At 36.8% G+C, this 14,598-nt stretch overlaps 1 protein-coding gene across 2 annotated transcripts in view; it reads left to right on the plus strand.

Annotated features, from left to right (window-relative positions):
- The window catches only part of STRN (striatin), a 100,391-nt gene that overhangs the window by 73,604 nt on the left and 12,189 nt on the right, over positions 1-14,598 (plus strand). For both annotated transcript variants that reach the window (XM_047852469.1, XM_047852470.1), the window contains 6 exons: positions 2,058-2,105; positions 2,892-3,013; positions 6,325-6,492; positions 8,184-8,324; positions 12,767-12,871; positions 14,495-14,581. In XM_047852469.1, coding sequence (XP_047708425.1) covers positions 2,058-2,105; positions 2,892-3,013; positions 6,325-6,492; positions 8,184-8,324; positions 12,767-12,871; positions 14,495-14,581 — 671 coding nt within the window. The remainder of the gene's footprint in view (positions 1-2,057; positions 2,106-2,891; positions 3,014-6,324; positions 6,493-8,183; positions 8,325-12,766; positions 12,872-14,494; positions 14,582-14,598) is intronic.

A 14,598-nucleotide genomic window follows, 5' to 3' on the forward strand; every position in this document is an offset into this window, starting at 1 on the left:
AGAGAGAGAGAGAGAGAGAGAGAGAGAGAGAGAGCGTTCATGGGAGGGGCAGAGAGAGAGGGAGAGAGAGAATCCCTAGTAGGCTCCACACTGTCAGCACAGAGCCCACCACAGGGCTCGAACCCACAAAAGGTGAGATCATGATCTGAGCTGAAATCAAGAGTCAGATGCTCAACCAGCTGAGCCACCCAGACGCCCTGTATTTGAGTATTTTAATTATCAGTTTTCAGCAGAAAAGTACTTAATTATTTGCTATTAAATTTCTCAAGTATACCTTCCAGCTTTTTCTTCTTTACCATGTCACATAATTAGAATTTTTCCCTTCTTACTCACAATCTGATATCAGGTTGGAAAACTGACACTGAGGGAGAAATAGTATTATCTGATAGTTTCCCAGAGCTTGTGAATGCTGTTTACAATCCTTACACAGTATTTTAAATGGTTGTCATATTTGTGGATTCCCTTGTCTATATTGAAGGTTTCTACTGTTGTTGTAAAGAGGTGTAGGCGTGTCATCATTCCCCAGCACAACCTTGCCATATTATTTATTAGGTTTGGACTTAATGATGTGGAAGGGAGGCTGATTGAGGGGTGAAGGACTGTTCTTTGGTATTGTCTTTTGGCCTTGACCTTTTAGGTACTTTCCATACCTACCAACATGTATAGACTGAAAGGCACTGTTATTCCTGTCACTTAACTGCTATTTCTTCCCTCAGCCCCTCGGTTCCTCTCTTAAGCATGAACAGACATGAGTTGTTATAATCTCTTTTATCAGTGACCAAGCTAGTCCGGGTCCCACTTGGTAGGGTACTTACTGGAGGTCGCTCTCCTGTGTCCTTTAATCAGATGGTCCAAACCTAGCATGTGCCAGTAATGGCCCTTCTCTGGTGTCAGGCACTTCTGTTATTGGAAGGAGAAATAAACATGAACTGGCAAAGATTATAGAAGTTTTACTACTGATAGAGGATATCTATTGCCAAGTTTAAACGAGATCAGTGAACATTCCTGCTGTGAGTCCTACATAAACTTGATAAAATACTTGATTTATCAGTCTTCATCAACCAGTTCAACCAGATCTTGCTAAAACCAAGTGACTTCTCATAAGGATCAGGTATCTTCAGCAGAGAGTAATTATTTCTTTGTTATAAATTGTGCCTTTTGTCTTTTTAGTTCTCTGGCCACAATGGGCATCTCATTCGACCAAAGAATGTCAATGTCTCATATATTCTTGACTAAAACTTAGAAAAATATTGAAACAAGTTTCTTAGCTGGTGATAGCTTAGGAACAATATCTCCACATGTAAATAACAGTGACCTGTTTACCTTTGAGCATAAAATTTTGGAAATGCTTGAGGAGAGAATCATATAAAAAACTGTAATACAATATAAGAAACGGTAAGTAATTGACTTTACATCCAGTTTCCATTAACAGTCATGGCCAGTATTAGTGTAGAGTATCTATACATTCAGTGTTCTGATTAATGAATTAACTGATGACTTGGACAACTTTTACAAGTATCGAGGACAGATATCTTAACCTTTATGGAAATGCAAAGAAATTGAAGTGCCATGTGCTGAAATCCTGCTAATGCCTGTTTCTAGCCTAGTCTGTTTTACATGTAGACTTTTATTTAATCCTGTGAGTATTTGGTATTATCCTGATTTTTCAGTTTTGTTTTAAATATGTAGAGGAATCTGAAGTTCCAAAAGAATAAATAATTTGCCTGAAGTTAGCCAGCTAATTGAATCCAGAAATTTATCTCCTCAAAGCCTATGATGCTCTTTGAGTGTGACTCTCTCTTCCTTTAGTCAAATAGACTATGATAATGCTGAGAACACTACAATCAGGTATTATTACTAAACTACTAAACAAGTGTTTCTTGAGGCCACAAAAATATGTGATTGATATCAGATAAGCTGTCTTAGGTGTCCTAGGTTGAGAATGGTATATTACCACAGTGTTGGTATTTCTAAAGGCAATTTTGTGGCATATATTCAGGACTACTGTTTACTACTGAAACTTAGAGTGGTAAAAGTCCTCTCTCTCTTGGATTTAGGAGTACATCTCTTGATGTGGAGCCTATCTATACATTCAGGGCTCATAAGTAAGTATGTGCTTTTTCTTTGTTTTAAGTCAGCATCACTGTACATCAGCCTGATTAGAGTATTTTATTTTCTTTCCCTTAAATATTTGTGTTATATATTTTTTGTATTTAGTAGCTTTTTTCTTTTGTAAATGTAAAAGAAACTGGCAGATAATACAGTGTTAAAAACAAGTTTATCACTACCAGAGATCCTTGCTAAAATTAGGTTTTATTTGGATAATGTTTAAATATGATATCTCTCTTGCTTAAAATAAGTTGATGCAGTAAGGGTTAAATATTATAAATCCTGACCTTTGTTTTCCTTAAAGATAATATAGATTAAAAAAACCCAAGAATTTTAAAATTATGAACACATATTGCATGCTGCTCATATTTCCACATAAGCTTAAGGGTTATACTTATTCACTTGATTTAACACAGAGATTGGCATTTTTTATAGAAAGGGTCGGATAGTAAATACTTTTTCAGCTTTGTAGGCCATATATTTTCTGTTGTATATTTTTGTTTTTAGTTCAGTTTGTTTTACAACCCTTTAAAAAAAATGTAAAAACCATTTTTAGCTTGAGGACTGTACAAAAACAGACCATTGGCTGGATTTGGCCCACAGGCCATAGTTTGCCAACCTCTGGTTTAGCAGCAGAAGAGAGATGTGCGATGCTTCCATAGTATTTTTATTCATCGTAAAAAGCTGAAACATAGAAACCATATTAATTAAGCACTCTTATTTCTAATAAGTCCTATTATCAGATTGATTTGGGGGAATAGAAATTGCTTTTTATCTCCCAGAGGACCAGTGCTCTGTGTGGTGCTGAGCAGCAGCGGCGAGCAGTGCTACAGTGGGGGTGCCGACGGACTGATCCAAGGCTGGAATACCACCAACCCCAACGTCGATCCCTATGACTCCTACGGTAGGTGTTTCCCCCAGGATATGCAAGAATAACTTGTCTTCCTTTTACACATTTTACATAGCATATATAAGGATAAAATGAGATATGTTAATAAATTGGTAAAAGACAACAAGGTCTTTATATGGTTGAAAAGGACTCTTGTATTTAGGAATCAATTTGATATATGATGTTAAAAGAAAAAAGAAACAAAATGGGTTATTCCTGCAAAAAACAGTTCCCACCCTCCCAGAGTTTTGTTGATTAGAAATGGTGGCTATGACTGACCATTGTTTTCTTCATTTTGGGCATCTGTACATTACTTGAGACATTATTACACATTTCATTACTGTTCTTGACAAATAGCCTAAGGAAAATTAATGTTGGCATCATCTTCTTGATCAGTTACTGGAGTGTGTAGAGGGTAATGATTTTTAAGCTCCATGACACCAAAATACTTGAAAGGCCTTAAAAATTAAGAAGTGCCTTTAGTCTTGGGAACAGTACTGTGAAACATAAATCCACATGATAATCTATCTCTAGATTTTACCATAAATTCTTTTGCAAAAACTGTTTAGGAATTGACTCTTTTGGTTTCCTCTTACATTCTCAGATTTTAGAATGGTATGAAGTGTCATATTTGTCATAAAACCATAGTTTCCTCTTCACTTTAGATTAATTTTACCACCAAACCTAAGTAAAGATAAATTCGATAAACAAAAAATTTTCCCAACATATATTTAATAAACATTTAACATGTATTTTGTGAAAGGTAAACCCCCTCTCTCTCCCCGGGTCTCTTTTTTTTTTTTTTTTTTTTCAACGTTTATTTATTTTTGGGACAGAGAGAGACAGAGCATGAATGGGGGAGGGGCAGAGAGAGAGGGAGACACAGAATCAGAAACAGGCTCCAGGCTCTGAGCCATCAGCCCAGAGCCTGACGCGGGGCTCGAACTCACGGACCGCGAGATCGTGACCTGGCTGAAGTCGGACGCTTAACCGACTGCGCCACCCAGGCGCCCCTCCCCGGGTCTCTTAAAAGTTGATCTGTTCCATATTTTTCCTTACTTCCTTTATCTCTCTATGAGAGGATCAGTTGTTCTGTCCCAAGGCAACCAGCCCTTCTCCTTTGGCTCTTGACCTCATTCTCTCTTGTTTCTTTTGAGACTGCACTTGATTCGTTCTTGCTGTCTCTCTTGCTCTCATCTTAAGCCTTGCCCTCTTTTCTCTCTTTCCACCCCCTCCACATATAAGTAAATCCAGCTAGCTCCTCTCCTGGGCAAGGGGAAGCCTTTTCTTGACTTCATTTCCCTCCCTGGCTTCTGTTTAGTCTCTGTTTCCCCCATCATCTGTGTGTGTGTCTCTTTGGTGGTTGTGACTAGAATACACAATTTGGAGTTACTAATTCCATGTCCTTTCCCTGGGCATCATCCCTCTGCAGTCTGTCTTCTGGTCATTCCCCTTAAATATACCAAGATTATCAGTGACTACCTGATTGGCTGATCCAAGGGGTATTTTCCAGTCCTTGTTTTTCTAGACGTATTGGCTATCTGAAACTGTAGAACATTCCATCCTTGTTGAAATTTGTCCACTATTGGCTTCTGTGACAATTTGTTTCCTATCCTTCATAAACTTTTATTTTTCTCACCTTAGATACTGGCATTTATCAAGGCCCACACCCTATTCATTCCTTCTTTTGTATGCATATTCTTTGGTAGACTGAATCCACCTCTACGGTTTTATATGCTGTTGACTCATAAATATCTTCTGTAAGCCTCAGACTGCCTACAGAACATTTCAAAGTCACCATCTCATTGTCCATAAATCCCTGCAAGTGCTGTATTTCTTCTCCCATATATTCTTTATGAGATGGTGGCACCACCACAGTTACCCAAGCTAGAAACCTAACAGTTATCCTTGTTGCCTTGTTCTGTTTGCTATCTGCACCTTATTAATTTCCTAGTAATTAATATTTACCTAATATTCATTACCTAAATATTCCTTGAATACAGCCCTTCTGCTTTGCCCCCTTTCCCAATGCCCTCCCCTAGGTGTTCATCATCACCCCCACCAGACTGCTGGAACAGTTCCCTTGCCGTCATCTGGATTCTGTCCAGTCTGTCTTCTGCACTACAGTGAAGGCTACCTTATTAAATACCTACTTCATCCTACTGCTCCTGAAAAACCCCGTAGTGGTTCATTTTGCTTTCAGAATAACTCCCAACTACCTTGATATGCTGTAGAAATCCCACCTTAAGGTAGCCACTCTCCTCTCATCTTTCTGTCTCCAACTTCACACTTCAGTGGTGCTGAATTGCTTGTAAATTTCCTCACATGTCGTGCTTTCCTTCCTTTTGATTTTGCAGGTGCCGCCTCCTTTGCCAGCAGTGGCTTCCCTCTAGTTTTGACTGGCCAGCCCCCGTATACTCTAGGTGTCATTCTTTCCAGGAAGCTTTCAGTCAATCCTGTTACTCTCCATGGATACGATGTCAGTCACTGTTATTGTACTTATCACAACATCTTTTGAGACCAGGATAGCACTGTGTCTTAATTATCTGTGTGGCCCCAGCATCTAGCATAGTGCCTAACACACCGTGTCTTCAATAAATATTTTATGATATGACAGAGAGTAGAGGACAGATGACATTGACATTTTAAACTTAACATGTGTGAGCCATCTTGAAAGTACTGCTTCATAGAGTCACTGTGAGGATTGATAATTACAGTTTCCAGTTTGACTTTTGTCACGAAACCGTGCTAAGTGAGCCTCCTTCCCTTCATGCACATCATTCACATGTCGGTTAGTGCTGTTAGAGGGGAATACCTGTATGTCTCAGTTCGTGTCCACCGTGAATTCCAGGGACCTGTTGCTCCCAGGAATAACTGCCATTTGTAGTGCGGAGGTACAGGAGGCTGGTCTGAAGAAGCGTGTCCAAAGTGCTGACAGAGCTCAACGAGGAAAGGATCTCTGTTCATTTCCTCGAGGAATAGTTGTGACTTCTCTGAACGCAGATTAAATTCAAATGATGTGTGTTAACGTGCTTTTTAAAAAATCTAGACAAATGGAAAGAAGGGAAGGAGAAGGAAATACCTGATTTTTTTAAGGAGAGAAATATGTACTTTAAAATTTTAATTTATAAGTCCTAGACTCTGCATGTGCGTATTTCCAAGCCTGTTTTTAGTTACTGCAACATTTCAGAAGAATAATAGAAACTAGGAAGCACATTTTGTGCTGTTATTAGACGCTTTTGTTTGTATTTCCTTTCTCTGGAATCTGAGTTACCTTTATGATTTGTTTTTTTCTCCTGATTTTGCATTCTTGCTATTTTGTGTAGATCCTTCTGTTTTAAGGGGCCCTCTGCTGGGCCACACCGATGCTGTCTGGGGCTTGGCTTACAGTGCTGCCCATCAGCGCCTGTTGTCCTGTTCAGCAGATGGCACTCTCCGATTATGGAATACAGCCGAGGCTGCTCCAGCCCTAAGTGTATTTAATGATAATCAAGGTATATGCTTTTTTTTTTTTTTTTAATCATTCAACTGAATCTTTTATAAAGTGTCTAACAACAAGCAAATAAGTAAACGATTCTATAAACTCTTAGAGTTTAAATTTAATTTGAAGGGTTTTTTTTTTAAGTAATGAAAGCATATTTGTTTGAATTTCCAACTTATGATTTTTAAAAGCATAGTATTCAATGAAAGAACACACATTAAAAAATGTTTTTTAAATCAAAATATAACATCTACAGTAAAAATGGATATTGAAGACATGTCTTACTGGGTTTGACAAATATATAACTCTTATACCTCTCAAGATCTAGAACCTTTCCTTCACCTCTTCAAAGTGTCTTTGGGTCCTTCCCAGCCCCTCTTCCCATTTCCAACCAGCGGTGTGATTTCTTTCATTACAAATAAGTTTTATCTGTTCTAAATTTCATAGAAGTGAAATCATATAATATGTACTCTTTTTGTACCTGGCTTTTTACTCTCTAATGTTTTTGTGATTCATCCATGTTCTACATATCAACTTATTTATTTTTATGTTTAATAGTATTTCATTAAACCAGTGTGTTTATTTATTTACCTTTTGATGGACATGTAGGTTGTTTCCAGTTTTTGAGTATTATGAACAAAACTACTATGAACATTCTTTATTTATTTATTTATTTATTTATTTATTTATTTATTTATTTATTGAGCTAGTAAAGAGCTAGAAGTAGAATTGCTGGGAGTTAGAAGTGGTTTTGTGTGTTCAACTTTATGTGAAATTGCCAAACTTATCCAGAGTGGTTGTGCCATGTTATACCACTGACAGCATGTATGAGAATTCCAGCTGTGCTTCATTCTTAATTAATTAGCATTTGGTGTTATCAGTTCATTTAGTTTTAGCCACTCTGGTGGGTGTGTAGCAGTGTTTCATTGTGGTTTTAATTTGCATCGCTTTGGTGGCTAATTATTGTGAGCACTTTTGTGTGTGTGTGCTTATTAGCTATTAATGTATCTTCTTCTATAATATACAGATTTTTTAACTGCTTGCTTGCTTTAGATTTTCAACCATATAAAAAAATCAGATTATATTCATGTATATGTATACATGATATGTATACATCATTCTATTCTTTTATGTTTGTAAGTACACTGTAAGTTTAACCAAGTTTTATCCTATTCTAGATGATAAAGTACCTTCTTTATTCTTGAGCTGTTTTAACCTGTGTCTGGGTTTTGATGAGTTGCCTGCATTTGATATTTGCATGACTCTACCAGTAAATAATAATTTGAAATTTTATTTTTTTAATTCCGTATTTTTGATGAGTTAGAATTCCTCATAAGAGATGGTCTCTTAAAGAATTCCCACAATGCCACTCTAAGCCTCAGGTAAAAGTGGAAGCAACAAAACTTGTAGTCCAGAAATGTTTTCCATTTATTTTCTGAGTAAAGGCCTGCATTCTGTGAATATATTAGCTGAGTAACAGGTAGAAGACTTGCTGAACAGGTAAAGATAATAAAATAGGCTAGGGCTAACAGTAAAAAAAGAAATAATCTCTATTGAATGGCTAATGAGCTAATTTTTATTCTAATGTTGAGCCTTCTTTACTTCTTAAGGAAATCTTGTGACTATTTGTTTTGCTATATTATAAGGACATTTTCAACTAGACCCTCTGATCGCCATTCTCTGAATATGTTCTGACTCTCTTAGAATTGGGAATCCCTGCGTCTGTGGATCTAGTGAGCAGTGACCCGAGCCATATGGTAGCATCGTTCAGCAAAGGATATACAAGCATCTTTAACATGGAAACGCAACAGCGCATTCTCACTTTAGAATCCAACCTAGATACAAGTATGTATACCAATTTTAAGTATTCTTTGTTTGGGTCAAATTTTTAAACTTTCTCAAAATTATAATTACTAGAGTCAACTACAAAAAATACTTGTTATTATAAAGAGTTCTGCCTTTTAAATCACAGAACACAGTTACTTGGATAAAATGATTTACAATTGATTTTAAGACTTTAAATTTATGCACATTTATAACTATACTATTTGGAATAGCATTTGAGCTATTCCAAAGAGGAGTCAAGTCACATCCCCAAAGGCAAAGGAATTAAAAACAAAAATGAACTGTTGGGACCTCATGAAGATAAAAAGCTTCTGCACTGCAAAGGAAACAGTCAACAAAACTAAAAGGCAACCGACAGAATGGCAAAAGATATTTGCAAGTGACATATCGGACAAAGGGCTAGTATCCAAAATCTATAAAGAACTCACCAAACTCCACACCTGAAAAGCAAATAATCCAGTGAAGAAATGGGCAGAAAACATGAATAGACACTTCTCTAAAGAAGACATCCAGATGGCCAACAGGCACATGAAAAGATGCTCATCAGGGAAATACAAATCAAAACCACACTCAGATATCACCTCACTCCAGTCAGAGTAGCTAAAATGAACAAATCAGGAGACTATAGATGCTGGCGAGGATGTGGAGAAATGGGAACCCTCTTGCACTGTTGGTGGGAATGCAAACTAGTGCAGCCTCTCTGGAAAACAGTGTGGAGTTTCCTCAAAAAATTAAAAATAGATCTACCCTATGACCCGGCAATAGCACTGCTAGGAATTTACCCAGGGGATACAGGAGTACTGATGCATAGGGGCACTTGTACCCCAATGTTCATAGCAGCACTCTCAACAATAGCCAAATTACGGAAAGAGCCTCACTGTCCATCAACTGATGAATGGATAAAGAAGTTGTGGTTTATATACACAATGGAATACTACGTGGCAATGAGAAAGAATGAAATATGGCCTTTTATAGCAACGTGGATGGAACTGGAGAGTTTTATGCTAAGTGAAATAAGTCATACAGAGAAAGACAGATACCATATGTTTTCACTCTTATGTGGATCCTGAGAAACTTAACAGAAGACCAAAGCGGGGGGGGGGGTGGGGTGGGAGGGGGGAGGAAGAAAAAGAAAAAAGGTTAGAGAGGGAGGGAGCCAAAACATAAGAGACTCTTAAAAACTGAGAATAAACTGAGGGTTGATGGGGGGTGGGAAGGCGGGGAGGGATGAGCACTGGATGTTGTATGGTAACCAATTTGATAATAAATTTCATATTAAAAAATAATATGGGGATAAAAAAACAAAGAGGAGTCAAGTTTTATACCAAATGATTAGTTTTCAATTCTGTTTGAAGAAAGTAATATTTATTCTGAATATAAAATAAATCTGTTTTTCATTTCTCATAATTTCATTTTTTAAATCAATTTAGTTTTGTATTAATAATATTATTTGACACAGCTCTCTACTGATTAGACTGTAAATCAAGTTGTGTCTCTTAAAATCTCAAATATGAAGCTTCTCATTGGATACAGAAAGTCAGGAAATAATTTCTCAGATTGTGAAAAAGATACTATGGAATCTTTTTGATTTTTGGCTTTTTAACCACTGCTTTCTGTCTTTAGGCTTAATCTAGACAAGTACATTTTAGGTTGCAGTTGACAAAGGAAGCTGTGTACATATATATTGTTGTTTTAATCTGAGAACTAGCTTTGAAAATAATTACCATGGTGTGTTTGTGTGTGTGTGTGTGTGTGTGTGTGTGTGTGTGTGTGTGTGTCTGTCTGTCTGTCTCTCCCTCTCCCTCTCCCTCTCCCTCCCTCCCCCCCCCACTCTTTTCCTTGCAAAAATTTCCCTCATTCCATTTTGACTTTCTTCATTTTCTCTTCCCGATCTGTTGGCCTTTGTTTTTTTCTGAGGTCTTAGGAGAATTGTTTGGGGAAATACACACGAATAGAGTTTTGAACTATTTGGATGTAAAAGAGAGGGGTGAAAAAATAAAAACTGATATTATGGAATAAGAAAAGGAGAAACTTTTTTTTGTCAAGTAATAATCGGTTTTAGACTCTCAATAAATTTAAAATCAATTTAAATATATGACTTAAAGCTACAGTAGTAAAATACAGATAACAATATGAAACTAAGAAAGATGTGAACATTTTTGGAATTACCTTCAGAAATTATAGTCAATTCTTAGAATGTCCTGAGTGGTAAATACTGACTTTAATGACTGCTACAAATTAATAAGATGTCAAGTCTGGTGGATGAGATGGATGAAGTAAACTCGGCAATCCCAATTTTCTCTTTAAGTGTGTGACAATAAAGTCATGTGACTTTTTGCCTGATACTAGAAACATTTTCTGAAGAAAACTGCCAAAAATGTTTTGAACAAAGGCAACATTATTGGAATAAGTGATAATTACTTTGAGTTATAATAATAATATGTCCTGACATTTTCTTTTTTAAATATATCCTTTTTTTTTTTTTTAATGTTTATTTACTTTTGAGAGAGAGCGAGTGAGTGTGAGAACACAGGCAGGAGAGGGGCAGAGAGAAATGAGAGAGAGACACACACAGAATCCGAAGCAGGCTCCAGGCTCCGAGCTGTCAGCACAAATCCTGACATGGGGCTCGAATCCACGAACCGCAAGATCATGACCTGAGCCTAAGTCGGATGCTTAACTGACTGAGCCACCCCAGGCGCCCCTGTCCTGACATTTCCTAAATTATCAGTTTGATTACTTTCGAGTTGTATAAATTATCAGTTTTATTACTTCAGAGCTGTACTTTTATTCTTTTCTACTGTGACTACCCCTGCTTATTTATTTTTTTACTACATTGTTCTTTTCTGTAATTTAGCAGATTTTTTAAAAATTAAAGTTCAGACCAAAAACATGTTTCAAGGTAAAAGTAAATTTCTTATAGAATTAAAAAGGATGGAGGTTTTTGTTTTAAAAATCAGAATAGACTCACTTTCTGTTCATTAATGTCAGTGGTGATTTGTGATAAAGTCAAAGGTATTTGAAGCAGGTAATTGAGGTCTTGTCAGTCCAGTGAAAAGTAAGCCCTTTCTACATTACAAGCTGAATACAAATACTTGCAGGAGTTTTTTAGATTCATTGTTCAATTTATTCCTAGTGTTCTTTGCATTTTGCCTACATGTCTGATTTACTATTAAGTGGAGAAACTTCCTTAAAAGTATTACTAAGTAAAAACTCTTTTGCTTCCTTCCATCATTTGATTTCTATCATAATTATTTTCTAGGTCTCAGCATAATTGAAGCTATTCTCAGAAACCTCTCTCTCAGAATACATGGGATATTTTACTTAAAGTATTTCTTTTCTTTTGTTACTCTCCTGCTAGATCCTACAGAGGATAATGCTCAGTGGTATGTTATCTCTGGAGGAAAGAAAAAAAAAAAACAACTACAGGCTGAGCTTTGAAACTAAAGTCTTTGTTAAGGACCATTTAAATTGAGTATAACTGACTGAGCTTACTCCACGTGGTCAAGTGACTTTTTCTTTTATTCTTAGATATCAGGCTGTTAGTACTGGAAAAAGATTACCTTCAGTTTTTAAGATGTCATATTTTTAGGGACCACAAGAAAATCCAAGAGAGTACCCTAATATTACCATTATTTTTATCTATATTTAGCTATATTTTCTATTATGTGAATGTAAATTCGTAATAACTTTACTAAGATTTTAAAAAGTTTAACTCTTTTTGAAATAATTTTAAATATGCAGAGTTTCAAAAATAGTACAAGAACTAGTTACATTTCACACGGATTCATCAGTTTCTACCATGAAACAGTTCATGTACTGTGATACGGGCCTAATGACATGTGGCCTGCTTCTCTCATTGTGCGTATAATTGAAATTCTTTGAAACTTACTGTATAGGGCACAAAAACTACTGTTAGGATGCTGACTATTTGAAGATTCCAAACACGGTAGACTGTCAAATGATAACCATTTCTATTATGATGAGAAAGAGAAGATTATACATTTCAGAAGCTCTCTTTGTCATATTTGTCTTCAGATGATAACCATGTGATAAAGAATATCTAGAAAGAGTGGAGATTTAAATTTGGTTATCATCTACTTGTAAGTAATGATGGAACTTTATTAAAGCTGCAGAAATATCATAGATCATCAGAGAATGAGAAATGTCTGTGGCCCCACGCTCAGCGCTAGGTGGCACCCATTGATTGCAGGTGGTGGAAAAGAAAATTCTCATTTGTAAGTACCTCTACATTTGTCAGTATGGTATTGTTCAGGCACTTCTTCTTTCCTAACATTGATATTGAGAATACAGTCACAGAATAAATTAACTAAAGACATATTAAAGTCACAAAGTCTCCTAGGTGAGCATTCAGTCCTCTTATATGAAGAAATAGTAGCGTTAACTAACTTTGTTGCTCTTTTTTTTTTTCTTTTTCGCAGCCACTTCTTCCTGTCAAATAAATAGAGTCATCAGCCATCCTACTCTTCCCATCAGCATCACTGCTCATGAAGACAGGCACATCAAATTCTATGATAACAACACAGGTAAGTGTTTATTACAGAGTGATCAGTGTTAAATAAATAAATAAATAAAACCCACTGTAAGTAGGCTGACTTGGGTGTCTGTTAGTGGCTATATAGTCTAGGAATAAGCATGGAAACAAATACTCTTCCAGCTCAGTTTCTGTTCATTCTGTCCAAATCTGCTAAGAACTAGTCTTCATGATAGCGTATAAAATCATCTTAGGTTATTTAAGTCATTTACTTAATGTTTTATTTATTTTTGAGAGACAGAGTACAAACGGGGGAGGGGCAGAGAGAGAGGGAGACACAGAATCCAAAGAAGGCTCCAGGCTCTGAGCTGTCAGCACAGAGCCCAATGTAGGGCTTGAACCCACGAACAGTGAGATTCACGACCTGAGCCAAAGTTGGATGCTTAACCAACTGAGCCATTCAGGCGCCCCTCATCTTAGTTTATTTAATAATAAGTAGATACTATGTTTTGGCCCTAGCACCAAGGTTATCACTAGGGACACAATTGAAAAGGTCATTCAAATACCAATAAAATTGATCTCTTGCTGTGAATATGTTGGGGAAAAGTAGAAACATGTTAGAAGTAAGAGGCATATGATCATTATATTTTGTTTAAAATTGTTCAAGTTTGGGGTGCCTGGGTGGCTCAGTCAGTTAAGCATCTGACTCTTGATTTCAGCTCTGGTCATGATTTCACAGTTCTTGAGTTTGAGCCTCGGTTCATGAGTTTGAGCCCCATGTCAGGCTCCACACTGACACTGCGGAGCCTGCTTGGGATCCTCACTCTCTCCCTCCCCCTCTCTCTCTCTCTTTCTCTGTGCCCCTCCCCAGCTCACAGTTTCTCTGTAAATAAATAAACTTTAAAATTGTCCAGTGTTGGAGAGCCTTAGTGTTGGAGATAGAAACCCCTAAGTCATTTGTTTTTTTGATTCAGTTTTCCATAGACTACTCTTTTCGGTATTATAATATTGACTATCTGGTCCTGATTGATTTGAATTACTATATGTAAGGTGGGGAGGATATGTGGGCTTTCCCATTTTTTATTAGCTTTCATTCACTAGTCAGAAGGAAATTCCTGAAGAGCTGTGTTCGGAGGAAAACACTCCATATTGGCAGCCATATTTACCTGAGTATCTGCTATTAGCTTTGTAGATATATTAACTTTTGCTGACTTTGCTTAGCTGTGAGTAATGAGTAATTTAATATTTTAATCCCTTTCTATATGTTGTTTCCACCAATATTGTGGCTGGGTTTTCCCTCCGTTGCTTTGTCTTTCCGTCTCTTCTGTTCTCACAACCCATATAATTTGCCTGTAGCTAAAGGATGCAAAGTAGGTGATTCATGTCTTAGTCTTAGTTAATGAACATGGCTTAAGGGAATATTTGTGTATAAATGACTGACTTTTATATTGCTATTTGAAAGACAGAAGTATAATCTGAAATTTAAGCTTTTGTTTCTCATTACCATGGCTAGAGCAGGAGGGAGACACATTGTTTTAGCTGTGATGGAAAAAGCTATTGATGCAGTAAGTACACAGAGAGGGGTGACTGGAGAAATCAGTGTAACATGGTAACTGGCGTATGTTCAGGATGAGGAAAGCTGTTAATAAAGAGTAACAATCTCTTTTTCCCAAAGGCAAACTCATCCACTCCATGGTAGCCCATCTAGAAGCTGTTACAAGTTTAGCAGTTGATCCCAATGGCCTGTACTTGATGTCTGGGAGTAAGTACATCAACTAT

Source organism: Prionailurus viverrinus, chromosome A3 (assembly GCF_022837055.1).
Source record: "Prionailurus viverrinus isolate Anna chromosome A3, UM_Priviv_1.0, whole genome shotgun sequence".
Classification (NCBI taxonomy): domain Eukaryota; kingdom Metazoa; phylum Chordata; class Mammalia; order Carnivora; family Felidae; genus Prionailurus; species Prionailurus viverrinus.